The 19,318-nt window shown below is 38.3% G+C and overlaps 1 protein-coding gene across 1 annotated transcript in view; it reads right to left on the bottom strand.

The window, feature by feature from the left end:
- Positions 1 to 639: 639 nt before the first annotated feature.
- The window catches only part of LOC121367956 (paired box protein Pax-6-like), a 31,604-nt gene continuing 12,925 nt past the window's right edge, over positions 640 to 19,318 (bottom strand). The window contains exons 2-5 of the mRNA XM_041492425.1: positions 16,005 to 16,066; positions 10,640 to 10,860; positions 9,378 to 9,822; positions 640 to 4,129 (exon numbers count right to left, since the gene is read on the bottom strand). Of these exons, the coding sequence (XP_041348359.1) occupies positions 3,738 to 4,129; positions 9,378 to 9,822; positions 10,640 to 10,860; positions 16,005 to 16,017 (1,071 nt within the window). The 5' untranslated portion in view covers positions 16,018 to 16,066 and the 3' untranslated portion in view covers positions 640 to 3,737. The remainder of the gene's footprint in view (positions 4,130 to 9,377; positions 9,823 to 10,639; positions 10,861 to 16,004; positions 16,067 to 19,318) is intronic.

The raw sequence follows: 19,318 nt of genomic DNA, 5'->3' as shown, positions 1-19,318 counted from the left end.
GGGGGGGGGGGGGGGGGCCGCGATACACTATTATTTCTATGGTGTAGGGAATGAAAATACATGTATTTGACGCCTTGAACCTACTGGGAGGTTCATGGGCAAGCATGCTCCCCGAGAAACTTTTGAATTTTAGGTTACAATACGGCATTTCCAGTCTTCTGAACAAAGTAACAGGGAAAAGTGGCCCATGTAGTGAAAATGTCAAAACACTCGCGTCAGTTTTAGAACGCAGGACAGGTTCGGCTGTTGCAGCATTAGGTCCCCAAAAATTATATTACTGATCTCTGGTAAGTGTGTGCCTCGCTTTTGACCTTATATGTCAATGTTTTTTTGTTTTTTTTATTATAATGTCCCACGGTAGCGCCACCTCAAATAATATGGCGTCTATGACATTGTGGGTCCAAATGAGGTCATTTGGGAGTAAAGTTAAAGTCATAAAAGTTTCATTGGCTATATATATATATATATATATATAGAGAGAGAGAAGAGAGAAGAGAGAGAGAGAGAGAGAGAGAGAGAGAGAGAGAGAGAGAGAGAGAGAGAGAGAGAGAGAGAGAGAGAGAGAGACCCGCATCACCCCACCAATTCTGGAACTTTGGTCTGACCAAGAGACCTATTTAAGAAAAAACAAAACATAAAACATTTTGGCTGTTTTATTTTCTACAATAAAACGAACATAATAAATTATATATAACAAAATCGATTTTACACAGTCATATGTGCGTGTGAAGGCGACGTATTTTAAAATTGAACACAAAAGTGATTTAGTCAAATATTTCAATTTACTGCTGGAACTATTGCGAGACTTTTATAAATAATGCCTCATCTTTCTCGTAATAAAGTTCCGCGTAAAATATACATAAATTCAATAACCTCTATGTAAATGACAGTCTTTTCCCGTTAACACGTCTAACACTGTTCTACCCTACTCGTAGACAAACATTCTTGCCCCAAGGCGCAAATTTGTCCGGAATACGTCTACGTATACATATGTATAACCCATACTGCGTAAGAGTGATCGGATACGTAGACGCATACGCACACTCGGGGGAGGCATAAATAGAATTTACCGACATCGGTGCTGTCGTGGTTAAGCCACCGGACTTAGGCATCTCCAAATCCAAAGGCAAATTTAATTGTACCTTCTATGTCGAAGACCCACTTAGGGATCGTGGGGTGGGGTGGGAAAGATAGAATAGATTAATATCATTTAGTTTACTTTACCTTCCTGATTATTGCAATATGATGTTCTTACCATTTACACTGCACAGACCTCCCGTTTAAGGATCGGGTATCACCCATACAAATATTGCCAAGGCTGGTAGGTAATGGGTTCGCACCCAAGTACCGACTCCCACCCAGAGCGAGTTTTAACGACTCAATGGGTAGATGTAAGACCACTACATCCTCTTCTCTATCACTAACCACTAACCTTTAACCCACTGTCCTGGACAGACAACCCAGATAGCTGAGGTGTGTGCCCAGGACAACATGCTTGAACTGTAATTGGATATAAGCACGAAAATAAGTTTTAAAAATGGAATCTACTCGACCAGTTTGTATAGAAAATTATCGTTACGTATAAAGACATACGGATTTCGGAGAATTGGCGCCCAACACTTATATTTAAAGCCGCTGCCCATAGTTTCAGATGTACGTACCTTTTTCGTTTTGTATAAAATGCATTTTTAGCTACTACAAACACAAAGACCACCAGATACATATTAATTTTACCAAAATTAATCATTTACGCAAATAGCTGCAATGTGCAAGTTGTTAGTAAAAATGGTTACAACAGTTTAATATATTTTCCACTGGCCAAAACGGGGCCATGTCTATGTTCCATCAGCTCTAACCCTAACCCTAAGCCTTACTGTAAAACATAGAGCTGACCTACCCCGCCAAAACCAGAGTCAACTGCTTCACCTCCCCATCTTGGGCGACAGCTCCTAATCCAAAGGCAAATAATTGTACCTTTTATGGCGAAAACCCGGTTAGTGGTCGTGGGGGAAGGAAAGATAGAATGCTCTATTATCATTTGGTTTACTTTACCTTCCTGATTATCGCAATATGATGATTTAGCCTACACTGCAAAGACCTCCTGCTTAAAGATCGGGAATCACCCATACAGAAATCACTTGTGTGCCGCTATGAAATGTTCCGTCGACAAAGTCCTAGCTATTTGTTAAAAAAACAAACAGGAGATACAACACCCATTGTCGGTGCCATAGTTGCCTACAAAAATTGACAATTGGACGTGACCAGGAGTGTAGCTATGTTTTAGAAATGTGTCTTAATTTCGTGTACTATTTTAAAGCGCAAATCGCGTTTAAAATGTACTCATTTGAGTACATTAAAGTTTGCATATAAGTAGAAACAATGTACTCTAAATGCATTGTGTATTGGCAGTTATAGTAATACTTCACCAATGGTTAGTTTCGAACTACCGAAGCCTTGTTGTCTCCTAACGCATGGTGTCACAGACCACGAAATACATCCTGAAAAGTCTTATGATACCGCAGTGCCAGATTTTTTAAGGGGGCAAAGGGTGCAATTGCCCTGCCCACCCCCGACTAAATACTTCCTTTATTTAAAAATGTAATAATTATAAAATTAGTTCATTTTTTGATTTGTCATGTAATTTAATTTCTATGCTGAGGGGCCCCCGAACCTGAAGTGCCCCCCCCTCCCCCCCCAGGTCTAAATCCGTCCGTTATACTGTAACAAACATCATACCATTCTCGACAGTCTTTACATCATTACCGGATAGTCTTTTAGCCAGTAACGCATGCGCAGTACTTACTGTCTGGTCACTTCCACTGTATAGTTTGAATTATTATATTATTCAGGTCCGTAGCTAGGATTTTTGTTGGGGGGGGGGGGAGGGGTAACTGAGTAGTTAATAGTCTAAAACTCCTTAAACGGTTAAGAGAATTTTCTTTAAGTTTCTATAATGCTTTCCGGCGCCCTCCCCCCCCCCCCATGCTCCCCACCCCTAGCTACGGCCCTGTTATTAGACGAGGACATAGTCTATTTCTTTTGTCATTGATATAGTTCAAATTCAATGTAGATCCCGGTAACAACACAATAAATAAATTAATTAGAAATAATAGGTCTATTAAAAATAATAAACACAAGTAAATTCTTAATCCTGGACAATATCAATGTTTTATGTAAAAATACTGTTTATTTAGTATGAACTGTTCCCATCCCTAGTTTTAACTACCAAACACTGATCCTCAAATTAATGAGTTAAATTAGGATTTAAGATGGATCCCAATATTATTAGCAATTTTTCACCTTTTTTAAACGAAATTTGTAGCCAAATTAAAGTTTGTGTTACCCAAACAGCTAAAATGACGAAAGAGTGTGATTTTTAAATTAGCTTTTGGCAAATATATATTCGGCTAATTCAGCTTTACAGGGTAATTTGAATTTTACGATTTGGTGAACGACAATTTAAAATTAAAAAATTTAATGTCTAATTGTCAACACGGGTATCGCCGTAAGCCAAATAGCGTTTCTCTAGGTGCTTACCATACCAACATTTTGAAAATCATTCTTGTGATGTTACTTCATATTTCTTTCAAAACTGTTGTTTAAAACACCTGCTGTCGAGCGACCACCCAGGGTCCGCAGGAATACTTACACAAGTTTACAGAACTCGCTGGCACTTTAATGATTGTATTAATTGCACACCATGTTTTCCACCATGGCTCATAAAACGACAGTCCTTTTTATGTCGGCGACACGTGACCGAACCCATGACGCATCGACGTCATGTGTAAAGGAAGCATGCCCACTGGATGAGGAGCCGGTAAAGGGGAATAATTCGACGTAATGAGAGGGTAGGGTAACATGCGAGTCAGACACAGCGGCCTGCGGTTGTACAGTTCAAAGGAATCGCTCAGTGACGTGGCTGAGAACCGGACAGCGTCTTTCGGACCAACGTCGAACAGTTTTAACGTCTTTTCCCGAGAAATCACGTCGCTTTTTTCAACAGTTCGCGTGCACGCTTCGGACGTCGTGCTGACGTCTTCCTCACAACTGTGTTTGTGTTTCTTGGTTGAAGATTCCTCACTGTCCTTTTCGCTGTCGCTGATTCGTCTTTCTTTACAAACAGTATCATCTAAAATATAAGAAAATAAATATATTTATCCTATAACTTACCCATGATATCCATGTCATAAAACACATGTGATAATTTTAGTGTATTAACCCGGTTAATAATGGTATTTATTATCCATATGGTTCAACATAACAGAGTTAATACTAATCATACGAAGCACACGTGTAATAACAAGTGTAATGACGTAATTGTGGGAAGCAGTCCTAGCTCAGACTGTGCATTTGAAATATGACGTCATTTTGTCATCTCCTTCTAGTGGCTGACACATTTTGAATTGGGTCTTGTTGTTCATAAAGAAACAACAATAATAATATGGATACTAAAGAAATTATTACACTCGCGTGTGAGTCGTACTGATTTTACGAAACTCGTGTCAGGATTCATGTATTACCCTCGCTCTCGCTCGGGCAATACAAAAATCCTGACAGAGTTTCGTAAAATCAGTACGACACACAAGCTCGTATAATAATCTCTATGCAAATTTGCAAGGTCTCTAGGTAATGTGTTGCTGTGGATGGGTCATTTGCTTACAAGCCAACAAGGCCTGTGTACCTGAGCGTAACGTTTATTAGACGCCAAAGCCGCACATCACATTACAAAAGGGCATTTCTAAACGTATTTTTCTAAGTACAATCCACCCGACCCCCTCCACCTCCCCCATGACACCCTCTAGGTAGGGCCCTGATTACAAGACACTACAAGACACCGTGTATAAACGCCAATCGATATTACGCTTCTTAACGTCATCGCGGAGTGAGAATGTCGTCTTCTCGGCAGGATGAATAATTTATTGCCTTTTATGATCAAATAATTTGCTCCGACAATTACAAATCTCAGACCAAGATCCGTTCTGGCGATGGTAATTTTTATCTTCGATCCGAAAACACCTGCCACGCAAAAGATTTCGATAACCGCGTGCACCCTCCAGCGTGTGCGCGAAATAGACAGCGTGATCGTTAAGTGATTAGTCAATTTGATTGACGGCGATGCGAGCATGCGTGGTTGAGCTGTAAGAAGTCAAATTGAAATGGCTGACTGGCGGCGATATCTCTATTCACTATTTGTTTGTTTGTTTGTTTGTTTATTTATTGGTTTGTTTGTTTACTTCAGTCATGCAGTATACACATGCAGTACTAATCAAACAATAAAAGCGAAGTACACAATATACTAGTATCTTACACATTGAATTTTTTTTTAATTAGTTTAAAAGGTACTTAAATACCGTTAATTCAAATATATTTCCAACAGATAAAAATTTGTTAAAGATATAATAATTTATAGGACAATGTTTATATATATTATCCTTTTTGTCTTTTTGTTTTCCTTTCGGTGGTTTTTGTTGTTTTACATGATTATTTTAACTGGCAAAAATATTGATGGAAAACAAAGAAAAAGAAAGAAAGAAATGTTTTATTTAACGACGCACTCAACACATTTTATTTATTTATTTAAAATATTGATGAACTACCATGTTCTATGTTAGTGAGTACGCGTAGTATATTAATCAACCAGAATTTGGAATATGTGCAAAAAAGTATTATTATATATATAGCTGTGAAATAAATATATCTACGGAAACTATAAAAGTGGTATTCAGCAAAGACATATTTTCACTGTATTTTTGTTAGTTATATTTTTGTGAACAAATTCATGATTCATTAAATTATTACGTTTTATTTATTTAGGTTAGTGTCACTTCATTTTTTTTTTTAAACAATGCATCTGATTGTATTTGGAAAAAAAGAAGAGACAACTGAAATAATTTGGACAATTGTACCTATGAAAAATCTTCACTGGTTGATATAAAAACATAAAAATAGTATTCGAAAAACCCCTCAAAGAAAAGAAAACAAAAAACCCAACTCTATGAAATAGCCTCTATTTATTGACTAAACTCGTACGATATTTTTAAACCGACAAGAACACTGTAAGAAAACTGATGAACTCGCATGATTGGCAGTTTTTGAACACAGATTCTATAAACGGACGACGTCATAACCAGGCAACGTCATAATCGCGTAACCTAAGAACTACCGTATATAAAATAATCACGCAACGTCACAATCGCGTAACCTAATAACTACCGTATATAAAATAATCACATAACGTCACAATCGCGCAAGCAATCCTTCAGCGGGACACGTATTCCCTGAACTGTTTACTTTTATTTCTTGCCATATCAACCGTTAACGTTGTGCGGTTACCTTTCCAAATCGGTAATTTGGTTGTCGATGTTTTTCCGTTCCAACCAAAAATGATGAAAAAATGAGCAAGAGTTTCATCAGAGATGAAAAAGTGTGCACAAGTTCAAAATATGAAATAGCAGCAGCCATCATTTTGGTCAGTGATGCATCGTATTTAGTAGATATAGCCTCCAGATGTCTACCATGAAACGTTTTTGTGCACTCAAAAGTCCTTGGTCATCACAAACGCTTTGGACAAAAGTTACAAAAAATGGGAGCCCATACGCTTATACAGGAGGGATGCGTAACCTACAAATTCGGAAAGGGAAGTATCCCCAGAGCTCTCAAGTTGGAACTTTCACAAGGAGTGAGAAATAAGCGCGCTGACAATTGGTCAAGGTTCGAGATTCTGACCAATAAACAACGTGGACACCTATTATGTGATTGTTAATGCCTTACGATGCTTAAGCGGCAGTCGCAGGCTTGTTTGTCGGTCGTCGAGATCGAATGAACAACAAAAAAATATATATGTATAAAACAATTTTTTGCTATAATGTTTAAAATGTGTGAGAAAATCATGTACCGGCGTAAAAGTGTCACACGACGTTCAATTGCGTGAGACTTGACAGCACTGTATCCCCGTCCATGCCCCATCACACACCCGCTTTCGACACCTATGACTGTTCAGGCCTGTAAGAGGGATATGTGGAATCGGGGGAGAGGGGGGGGGGGGGGGGGCATAATCTCTAGTAAGTGGGGCATTGTCTCTTGTTGGAGCACACGCCAGAAAAAAAGACCCCCCCCCCCCCACCAAAAACCCAATTAACAACAAAACGACCGTACATTTTTATCCATGAGTGGGAGGGGTAATCCCCCCCCCCCACTCGGCTTGGATGTCACGTCACGAACACGGCTTAAGGACACACAACAGACGACATATTAAATCATCTCCCTCGTGAGAGAAACTGTTCAGGTTATCTCTCGCTATAACAAACGGACAATCTGCTCCAGCAGACTGTTGATACGCTAGTTTGCTAGATGTGTGTCTATAAATCAGTCTCATACAGTAGCCAAACTGGATGGCTGCAGAAGCCATATGCTAGAAGAACGTCAACTTTTGTGTTCCTCGATGATGCTCACTGTGCTTTACAATACTGTTTTCAAGATCGCTATTTTCATTAAGCCATCGGCCACCTTGTGAATGCAGAATCTCGTCATAAAACTGTAAATTAATGGCTCGGAATAAGCTTTTACTTTAAGAACTAATTTCATTTCATAAAAGAAAAACAATGTATTGGTTCACATAAATTTCAAAACATTGTTAATGCACCGATATGTGGTCTGTTCAAAGATCCGCATGCAATAAATTATTCTCTTTTTTTATCACTTTTTTTTAATCCAACAAAAAAATGTAAACAAGAACGAAGAGTATGTAGAGTACATGCACTATTTCCCGCACGCACAAACATTAAAGTATCTTCCGCATGCGCGTAGAAACTAGGACGGGTGAGGGCACTAAGCGCGAGTCTCCCATTTCAAGACTAACATGTTCTTTTTTTGTCCGACCTTATATAAACAAAGGTAAATATCTGGCTGGTACCCCCACCTCCCCCCCCCCCCCCGAAATAGTTGTTCCCCCCACCCTAAACGGATGACGTCGTAATCGTGCGATGTCATAATTGTGTGACGTAATAATCACGTAACATCATAATCGATGTTTGGTACAATTTATTTCGCGTGAATCAACAAACGGATGTGCACTCGACGATCGTCATGGCCCGGGACAGAGAAAGCCGACACCAAAAATTAAATATTTCCAGCGTCTTGTAAATGCGTTTTAGTAAATATCTAAATTCCACGTTCAATCAGAAGTGACTATATCGTATCAGAACGTTCACATTCCACATTCGTCAAAAAAACATTTAAAGAAAAAAAAATCATATTCCATGAACTGTTATATATTCATTGATGTGAAGAACTAAAAAATGCAAAAGTTATTTTATATATTGTAATCGAGATGGAGTAGAACGGTGTTCTTTACAAACAATTTTTATTTTATTTATTATTATTATTATTATTTTTTAAGAAAGACATCTTAGACGTAGTGTAGCCAGGGTTTTATATTGGAGGGTGGGGGTCACCAACACCGTCTATAAGTCATGTTATGGAGCGACAGGCAAATATAAAAGGTGGTAGAGAGAGAAAAAAAAGAGCTATGATTAGGGATACCCCCATCCCGCCCAACACGGCTAACGTCCTCACATTGGTATATCATCGATAATATTTTTTTTTTTGCATATTCGAGCATTGACATTTTCGCCAAGTAATGGTACAATTTAGACAATTGTTTCATACCTTAAATAAGAAGAATTCTCAATTAAAATAAATCTTTCTGTAATAAACTACGGACAATTAAAATTCGAACAGCTGTACCTTTAAACTATTGAAGATTTCCCCCGATCTATACTGATAAGTTAATATCACAGCTGCAGATCCCATTAACGGATGTTCCCTAATCCATGTTCATATTTGTTTTGTGTTGTGCCCTTAAACATAATCTTGATGATTGGAAGAACATTATATAGGAGCCCCTCTTACCCTTTCTCAAAATAACTGATTCTTTAGAATCGAACTTTTAAAGACATATTTTATTTAACGCCGCACTCAACACATTTTATTTACGGTTATATGGCGTCAGACATATGATTGAGGACCACACATATATTCAGTGAGGAAACCCGCTGTCGCCACTTCATGGGCTACTCTTTTTGATTAGCAGCAAGGGATCTTTTATATGCACTATCCCATAGACAGGACAGTACATACCACGGCCTTTGTTACACCAGTTATGGAGCACTGGCTGGAGCGAGAAATAGCCCAATGGGTCCACCGATGGGGATCGATCCCAGACCGAACGCGCATCAAGCGAACGTTTTACCACTGAAATACGTCCCGCCCCTCGAACTTTAAGGTCGCTAATCTGTTAAGCCTTTGATGTCGACGACCCCCATCACAACACTCCTTTCCGGGTCGGAGACTAAGCAGACAAACCAAGCACAATTTACCTTTGGATATACTTTCTGGTTTCCTTTTCAGACCGAAAGCTTTTTCTAATGTTTTGTCCGTTTCATTTTGGTCGCTTTCACTCGTGACTTTTGAGCTCCCACTCAGATCGGGATGCAGTGGCTGGACAAGACGGGGGAACGACAACCCTGGCACCGCGAACGGGTACCAGGCCGGGTGGAACGGTCTCACGGACATCATCGACAGGCCCGGCGGACAGGCCGGTGACATCCGGCTCACCAGGTCGAAGCTGAACTGTGACACAACGTCCGGTGCGCATGTGGTGGCGTTACGCAATATCCGGTTGATGGAGCTGACACTTGGGATGGTGGTCTCGTCGCACACTCTCTGCGCTAGAAGCTGGTCACGAATCTCCCACGCGAATATTGACGGATTCTGCTGTTTCAGGTCGAGGATTTTCCTCACCACCAGAGGCGTAGCGACTTGCTGAAAAATAACACAAAAGGAAGTTTGGAATACACATTTGTTTTTGAGAATTTATTGATAAAAAGAACAAAATATAAAAGAAAATATTTTTGAAACTTAAAATGAGAAATTGTCATCATATATTTGTATAGAAAGGCATTAAACACATATTTATAAATATAAGCGCAACGAGATATTGTCGTTATCATTCGCCTTTATCAATCTGAACGGCACAACCGTAATACATGTCCAGGGCCGAATCTCTGCACAATGCATTATCAATCTGAACAGCACAACCGTAATAATGTCCAGGGCCGAATCTCTGCACAATGTAGAGTCCAATGGGTATTTGGCAAAATAGTGCTTGATTTCATGAATCTCTATCTATTTCCTCGTCTATAGGAGGACAGCCACTCCCGAGGAGATCATTTACTAGAGATTTCATCCTTGCACCGCCACAAAGAGGACTGCCATTCACAGACTAGTTTACCAATTCAACACTGGTACCGAACAGAGTTCATTGGAATAGTACAAATGTGATGACATGCACTCATGAATCACTGTCATAACAGTGGTGATATCAGGTCTTACCAACATTATCATGGCCCCACCATCATCACCATAACCACTTCCGAATCTGTGACGAGAGAACAGTTTGTGAAAGGGTGGGGTTAAGGGGCTGGCATGGGTGCTTTCTCATACTTTAATTCTTTATCTTGAAGAAAAAAAAAATCCCAAATATTTCTTTGCACTGGTTGATCATCTTTTATGGCATCCACACAACCATCATCCAAATCCCGTAGAAAAGACGTACAAATGTATTGTAGATTCCTCTTACCTTTGGCTTACTTCCGCCGATTGAACCAGGTTTTATTGACCCCGTTTCATAATATCGTGTTAGTATCTTGCTCACACAACCGTGGGAAACCAATAGCTGGCGCGAGATGTCGCATGGCCGGACTCCCATCTGCGCAAGTTCTACGATTCTTCTCCGAATCTGGTCCGGAAGTGGCCGACCGTTTACGAACACACCACCTAGTTGATTGACGCCCGTTTGCCCTGAAAGATAATCAGAACACATTTTATTTTGTTCTTTCACTTAACACATGCTGCATTTAGGGGATAACTATGTTATATTTGACCATTTGCAGACTTTAATAAAGCTGGGGTTTTTCGTCGCAAAATGAGTTTTACCGAAAACGAAAATGGATTTGATTAGCCAGTCAAAGTTCTCGTTATATGCAGAAACTGAAAAATATTTAAAAAAAACTGAAAAATAAAAGAAACGAAAGCTTTTGTTTAGATTATATTCTTACTTGAAACAATAATAATGATTTGTTCTATATTTGTAATAGATCAGCTTACCCCCCCCCCCCCCCCCCCCCCCCCCCCCCCAAAAAACCCCAACAACAACAACAACAAACAAACAAAACACTACAAATTGTAGCTTTAATAGTAGAATTCTTTGAAGATATCTCTGGGGTGTTTTATATTTGTAATGCATCAGCTTAAAAAACCCACCAAAATTGTAGCTTTAATAGTCCAATTCTTTCAGGATATCTTTGCGGTGTTCTATGTTTGTAATGTATCAGCTTTAAAACAAATCTCAAATGTGTAGCTTTAATAGTAGAATTCTTTCAAGAGATCTCCGGGGTGTCCTATATTTGCAATGTATCTCAAAAGTGTAGCTTTATTAAAAAATTTAGGATATCTCTAGGGTGTTCTATATTGTATCTTTAATAATAGAATTCTTTCAGGATATATCTGAAGTGTTCTATATTTGCAATGCATCAGCTTAAAAAAAAAAAATCCTCAAAATTGTGGCTTTAATAGTAGAATTCTTTCAGAATATCTTTGGAGACGTTCTATATTTGTAATGCATCAGCTTAAAAAAAAATCCCCAAATTGTGGCTTTAATAGTAGAATTCTTTCTGGATATCTCTGGGGTGTGATGGATTTATTAGAGACTCGCGCGATATTATGGACAGTTAAAAACATCTTCAGGCGTTCAAAGTGTTTCTCTTACATTAGATAAACTCTGCTGCATAAATTCAACAAATACGTTTTATATTTCGGCGGCATTCAACCGACTTAATCGAGCGAACGTGAACCGAAAGGGTTAACATCCTCCACACTGTGGACGTTACATCATTTGAGAGTTTCTCATTAAAGCTGCGTTCCATCTCCTCAGAAAGCCATTGTGCTAAATGTAGCGGAAGAATTAAACACCTCACCCTTCAACGGGGAGCATTTCGTTGTCGGGGCCATTTTGTTGAAGTTTCACAATTTAAACGCGACCGCGTGAACTGGCAATTGTAGTTTAATCACAAATCAACGATTTACGAAAGTCTAATATGTTTATGCACTCCATTAAATTATGTACAAGGTATGTAAAGGGGAATTAATAGATAGACGAGCGAACCTGCGCTCCAGGTAGGGCAATATGAATTATATTTCGCGAGGCAGCGCGACAATACACCTCGGGAGGTAATATCGGGCCTCGCGCCATCTTTGCTTCATCTTCATAAAACCGTAAGCGAGTGTTAAATGAAACAGAAAGGTGCGATTTATTGCAGGCTTCTTCACATGTTAAAAAAGAAAGAAAAAAGAGATAAAAAAGTTTTAAAAGGAAGGTTAAAAGGTTTTAAAACGAGAAGAAGACAAACGAAGAAGATTAAGCACAGAAGCACACACTGTGTAATATATAACTATGATAGTGCATAATGATAATAATAATAATAATAATAATAATAATAATATTAATAATAATTCCGCAGACACGAAACAAAACTCTTATAAATAAATAAATAAATAAATAATAAACACTGCATTGTCTCCGAATCATTTAACGTCAACATAGTTTTACGCCATCAGAACTAATTTTAAACTGGGGAAGAGTGTCAGATGAAATAAATAGAGGATATTTCATGTTTTTTTTTTTTATCAAATAACATTTATATCTCATCGAGTGAAGTTTGCAATCATATCTTAAGAGTCACGCGTGCGCGACGCGTGTGTTATTATTGCAAATTTCACGAGATGAGATATAAATCATATTTGACAAAAAACATGATTTTTTTTTTTATTATATAATTTTTTGCAATTTACTTTTATTTTTAAAATGCCAGCAGCAAAATAGTTCCGACTTTCTTACAGTGAAGATAACACTTTCTACAGTGACGATAGTGAAATGTTCACTCTAAAATGTGTTATCGTCACTGAATGACTGATGGGACCGGGACGTTGCTCCTTTGTTAGGTACTAGAGTCTTAGATGCTATTCGGTGCAGTCTGGAGTATTTTACAAGTGCCTTAAAAATTAATTTACATAATATATAAAAAACATAAAAATAGAATTTAAACAAAAAGGAAAAGGAGTCGTAATCCCCACACAGAATTTGACGGTCCTGTTACTAACAGTTGTGCGGGTATCCCAGATTTGGCCTTTTCTTTATTTGCTTTGAGTTTTAAACTCATCAGCTAAATAAATACCATAAAATAACACGACAAAGAAAATACAGTATCAGAGGCGGATCTAGGGGGAGGCCCAGGGGCCCGCCACCCCCCTAAATTTTGCGATAGTTATAATTTTATTACATGTATATATTAATTTTCATTTTTTTTTTACGATCCTGCCCCAAAGTTCCCTTGACATTCCATCTCATACCACTGCCCCCCCCCCTAAATTTTCTGGATCCGCCACTGAGTATGCACACATGGAAAACAATGATCAATGGGTGTTGTTTATACATAATCACATCTTCGCAAATCAAGGTACCATTCCGTATACGTAATGTACTGCTTGCTATACGGAATTATTGTACCTTCACTTGCAAAGACTACCGGCCTCGGTGGCGTCGTGGTTAGGCCATCGGTCAACAGGCTGGTAGGTACTGGGATTTTTAATCCAGATACCGACTCCAAACCCTGAGTGAGTGCTCCGCAAGGCTCAATGGGTAGGTGTAAACCACTTGCACCGACCAGTGATCCATAACTGGTTCAACAAACGCCATGGTTTGTGCTATCCTGCCTGTGGGAAGCGCAAATAAAAGATCCCTTGCTGCTAATCGGAAAGAGTAGCCCATGAAGTGGCGACAGCGGGTTTCCTCTAAAAATCTGTGTGGTGCATACATATATGTCTGACGCCATATAACCGTAAATAAAATGTGTTGAGTGCGTCGTTAAATAAAACATTTCTTTCTATGTTTCACTTGCGAAGATGATATAATCGTGGACAAATAAAGTGATATAAGTTACACTTACAACATCAACTTTCATTCTACACCAACCGATCTCTAATTTTATTCGCCTGCACTAAATATTTTCCTAGGTTATTCAATTCCTTATTGTTACCGGTGGTTAGTTAATAACTATAAAACGATAAACACTTAGTCAACGTATTCAACCAATTCGTGAAAAGCGACTACTTCCTTCTGAATTCACCTTGGAGTCAAACTTTCTGCTGAATAAGCCCGTATGTATTGTTCGGGTTTTCTAATAAACCATCCATCTGCCACGGACAAATTACCGAATTCGTAAGAATAAAAAAAAGCATAATAATAATAATAACAAAATTTAACAAAATCCCCATCATTCTCAATTGTGGTTGTTCAGCCAGATCTTTGTGTGTATTCATTCTGACCTCAGCTACTGAGATGTCCATCCCGAACAATGCCAGTAAAACAAATTAGTGGTTACACGTAATTATTTAATTGTCATATACAAACCCAACTCGAGAATAACGATGTCGAACGGTGGTCTCTAACCATAGTTTAAAACGTAGTTGTGATTTTCACGAGCTACACATAATTGGTTGACGTTCGCGCTTGCCAAACTAAACTGCTAACCACACAACCATACCTAATTGCGGTACACGCACCCAGGAAACGCGGTTGATGCGCCGCGGGAAGTGAGCGCACGTGGGAAGGGTGTATTCCGTGAGTATTTGCCGCGTGTTCTCGCTATTAATAGTTGGTTCACTAAGTGCAATACACAAAACAGTGTTGCAATACACCAAATAGTGGTGTATGTGTTGTTGTTGGTTTTTTTTTTTTTTTTTTTTTTGGTGGGGGTTTTGGGTGATGGTGGTGGTGGTGGTGTGTGTGTGTGTGTGTGTTTGTGTTTGTGTGTGTGTGCGTGCGTGTGTGTGTGTGTGTGCGTGTGTGTGTGTTTGTGTTTGTGTGTGTGTGTGTGTTCGTGTGTGTGTGTGTGTGTGTGTGTGTGTGTGTGTGTGTGTGTGTGTGTGAGTGTTCTGAGTGAATAAAGTTCTGTTCTGTTCTGTTCCCTATTTGTTTTGAAAGTTTTTTCTCTTTATTACTTATCTTTATTTCTGTTTCCATGGTCTTTTAGCTACTATTTAAATTTCATAATTAATTTAGTAAAATTAAAAAATTCGAACATGGTGCAAATAAGAGCTGATAACGTTTTCCTATTTCACTTGTGCCAACACCTATGATAAAATACTCTTCAAAAGTACGGAATAATGCCTAGTGAGTTAATATTACTATTTTGGGGAATTTATCCATATGTACATGTATATATAATAGACGAAGATCAACTATCCAGCTAGACGAAACACATTTTAAATAAACAGGATAACTTTAAAAAAAATATTTTTCCTGCGATCCCGCTAGATAGGCAAGGTTGCGTGGGTGGTGTTGTTGTCATCCCGATTCGCTACATCTACCCTATTTACCTTAGTATACAAAAATATTATAAACAATTTACCAATACATCTCTCTATATATATATTAAAAAAACATGTAAAAAATACAAAGGCCCCAAAAGAACCCAGACAGCCCGATAAAAGTGTTTATTGAGGTACACGCTCTCACCTCAAAAACCTCGGGTTCGCCCACTGCTTTTTAAGTTATTTTCCCACAGGCAGGGTAGTACGTACCACGGCCTTTGATGTGCCGGTCGAAAAGTACTGGCTTGCGTTTTTAGGATCAACGATATAATATGAAAGCGCATTAATGTTATTCGCATTACATTACCATGACACACCGATGTAATGATAAAACGCCATCCGTGTTTAAATGCCAAGCAAATTGCATTGAGAAGTAATTGCCTGATGATGTGTTTCTGAAAGAAAAACGTGAAATTAAAGGTTCTCAGTTTATGATCAAAGTGTAAAAAGACATGGGAAAACTGCGAAGGTAAATAGATCTTTTCACTCACAGGTGAGTCCAAACGTAAACTTACCTGTATGCGGCATCCTTTGATGTGAATCACCACCGGTGCAGCGTCGATTTGAAATTCTCTACCTGAAAGCATGAACAATAATTAGTGTAAGAAATGGTATGTAAATGTTCCCATTAGCGAAGCCATTTAAATTAAGATCCCTCCTCGGTTCTACAAACATGGAGTTCAAATGCATAGACGTATACACAACTCAATTATGGGATAAGAATGGACGCGGCTGTGCGAAAAAGAGAAGATATCAGTCGGTAGTGGTGGTTTAATGTTTCCCATCGTCACTTGTCAACGTGCGGCCAAAACCTAACACACACACCTACATCTACATAGATATAATATAAACGCATTCACGCACACGCACACGCGCATACACACCAGCATACACTAAAATAAAAAGGCGCACGCATGCATATATATCAGACACATGCATGAACACCATGCGCACTCAATAATACCACACATTACTCAATGTAAATTACATATGCATATAATACATAAACACATCACAATAAATCCTGGTTTCCATAAGATATGTAACCGATATCCGATCGACGCAGACTGACGCAAATCGACTTAGACCAATATATATATATATATATATATATATATATATATATATATATATATATATATATATATATATATATATATATATATATATATATATATATATTTGAAAACACAAACAGTCAGATCGGTGAGGAAACACTGAAATCAGTTCAGCTTTACAAACATGTCGTAGAGCGTCTGCGTCGGGCCGTCACAGATTTAATGGAAACCAATTTTAAATATATACTTGTTTTCGTGGTTTCTCTCTCTCTCTCTCTCTCTCTCTCTCTCTCTCTCTCTCTCTCTCTCTCTCTCTCTCTCTCTCTCTCTGTCTTCCCGTCTCTCTTCCTTCCCTCTCTCTCATATATACACACGCACACATCATATACACTCACATTCCATTCCCTTTCTCCTCTTTCCTCTTTCATTTTCATTCCAATTATGCATTTGTTTTGCTTGTTTTTCAGTGTATTTACTGTGTGTTTTGAATTATTATATTCTTTATAATAGCTACAGAGGGCCTTCTAATTTGGATAAACTGTGCAAAATTAATTTAAAGTTATATATACATTACGCTATATGTAATACAATAGGTTTTAATCAATAGACACATTTCGATTGCCGCTTATATTTTCTTACACACCCGTTTATGAGAACACCATTCGTTATTTTTCATAACATATACTGATAACACATATACGTATGATAACACTTTAAAGGCATACGATTGGCCGGTCGCCCCAGCCATTTCATCGAATCAAAAAATGCACAATCGAAATCGATTACTCTTTGATATATAAATTAACCTGAAATTGATTTTTTTTTGGTGACGCATATACGTTATCCACAAGCGCTAGGGCAATAACTAGGTTTTAGTTGAAAAAGATCTTTAAATTTATTTTAAACTTGGTTTCTTGATGATATCTAAGATATAGAATACAACATTCGTTAAGACAACTCGTAAGATAAATGGTATATGACGGCCACAGATGTAGTATTATCGCTATACCATTTCAACTATCTAACTAACTAACTAACTAACTAACTAACCAAATTATATTTTTAATGTATTTTATTTGCCCAACAGGTATAACACAGACACTGACAGACAACTGGCGAGCAGAAAACGGGAGCTAGGGAGACTCCCGGTATGCAATAAAAGAAACTGTTGTCGTGGATTTCCACTTGTCACGCCTGAAGATCATACAAAACGTTTTCTCTTCACAACATTTGGCCACGCTAATGGACTCAACAACACGTCACGCTCGTTTTCTTCCCAATGAACTGGTAGAAAAAACCTATAAACTAATCCCGAGATACAAACATTCAGACATTGTACGCTGAAAGGCCAGTACTATAGAGGGCTGTGGGCAGCGCGGCAGTAAAAAAAACCCAACTCCGGCTCAAGTAGATGCCACCCCTCTGGCTTTTGTTTGTGTGAATAAAAACTCAACGGAATGCGGGGGTAATTTGTCGAGACTTGTCGCAATGTTTAAAAACTTAAACCGTGTGTTCCCCGGACGTCGCCGGTGCTTCGACCTTTTACAGCCATTATAGCGAACCATGTTCCATGGCGGGGGAAGAAAGAAAAGAAAAGAAAACGTTTGCTTGGCGACATCTAAGTACTTTGTTTAATGAACGGCTATTACTGTTAGGCGTCCAACTAGCGTCCAACATATGACGACTGCAGTATCTGGCCTACGTTCAGCCATCCGCCTTATGCTAAACGTTTGAAACTATTTTGACTTGTTGTGTAGCATAAAAAAACCCCTGTGTATCCTATGAGCTCATATTAATCCATCCCACCCATCCAATTTGTTATGTTTCTGGTATACAATTATTATGGAGGCTGGGAATAGTCCAGCTGAAAATCAATCGCCCTTGATGAACTTGTCGGTGTTTTCCAGTTCCAATGGCATATGGTATATCAAAGACCGTGGTATGTGCTTCCCTGTCTATGTGTAAATGTATGGAAAAGATCGCTTGCTCTCTTTATAAAGGAGTAACGTGTGCGGCGGATCTCTCCTCTTTGTGGGCCAAGTGTCTTCAATGACCACAATGACCATAGATATCAAATAACAAATAACCACAATGACCATAGATATCAAATAGCAAATGACCATAATGACCATAGATATCAAATAGCAAATGACCATAATGACCATAGATATCAAATAACAAATGACCATAAATATCAAATAACAAATGACCATAATGACCATAGATATCAAATAGCAAGTAACCACAATGACCATAGATACAAAAATAACAAATAACCATAATGACAATAGATACCAAATAACAAATGGCCATAATGACAATAGATACCAAATAACAAATGGCCATAATGACCATAGATACCAAATAACGAATGACTATTATGACCAAAGATACCAAATACCAAATGACCACAATGACCATAGACGACAAATAACAAATGACCACAGTGACCATAGACGACAAATAACAGATGACCGCAATGACCACATACATCAAATAACAAGTGACCTCGATGACTATAGACGTCAAATGACCACAGTTTTTATTACTAGGCTGACCTCTCATTAAACCAAATATTCAATTCCTTTACATTATTATTAAGTTCACGAACACTGTGTTTTCTTTAATGAATGTATGGTTTAACGACACTCTAGCACACATAATACATCGGCTACTGAGTGTCAAAGCAAGATAAGGACATGAATGAAGTGGTGACCAAATCAACAGAAACATTCAAAATGTAAATTTAATAACACAGTGGAAAGAGCTGT

Source organism: Gigantopelta aegis, chromosome 3 (genome assembly GCF_016097555.1).
Source record: "Gigantopelta aegis isolate Gae_Host chromosome 3, Gae_host_genome, whole genome shotgun sequence".
Lineage (NCBI taxonomy): Eukaryota > Metazoa > Mollusca > Gastropoda > Neomphalida > Peltospiridae > Gigantopelta > Gigantopelta aegis.
Note: the sequence above shows the minus strand (reverse complement) of the source record. Positions and strands in the feature narration are given on the sequence as shown.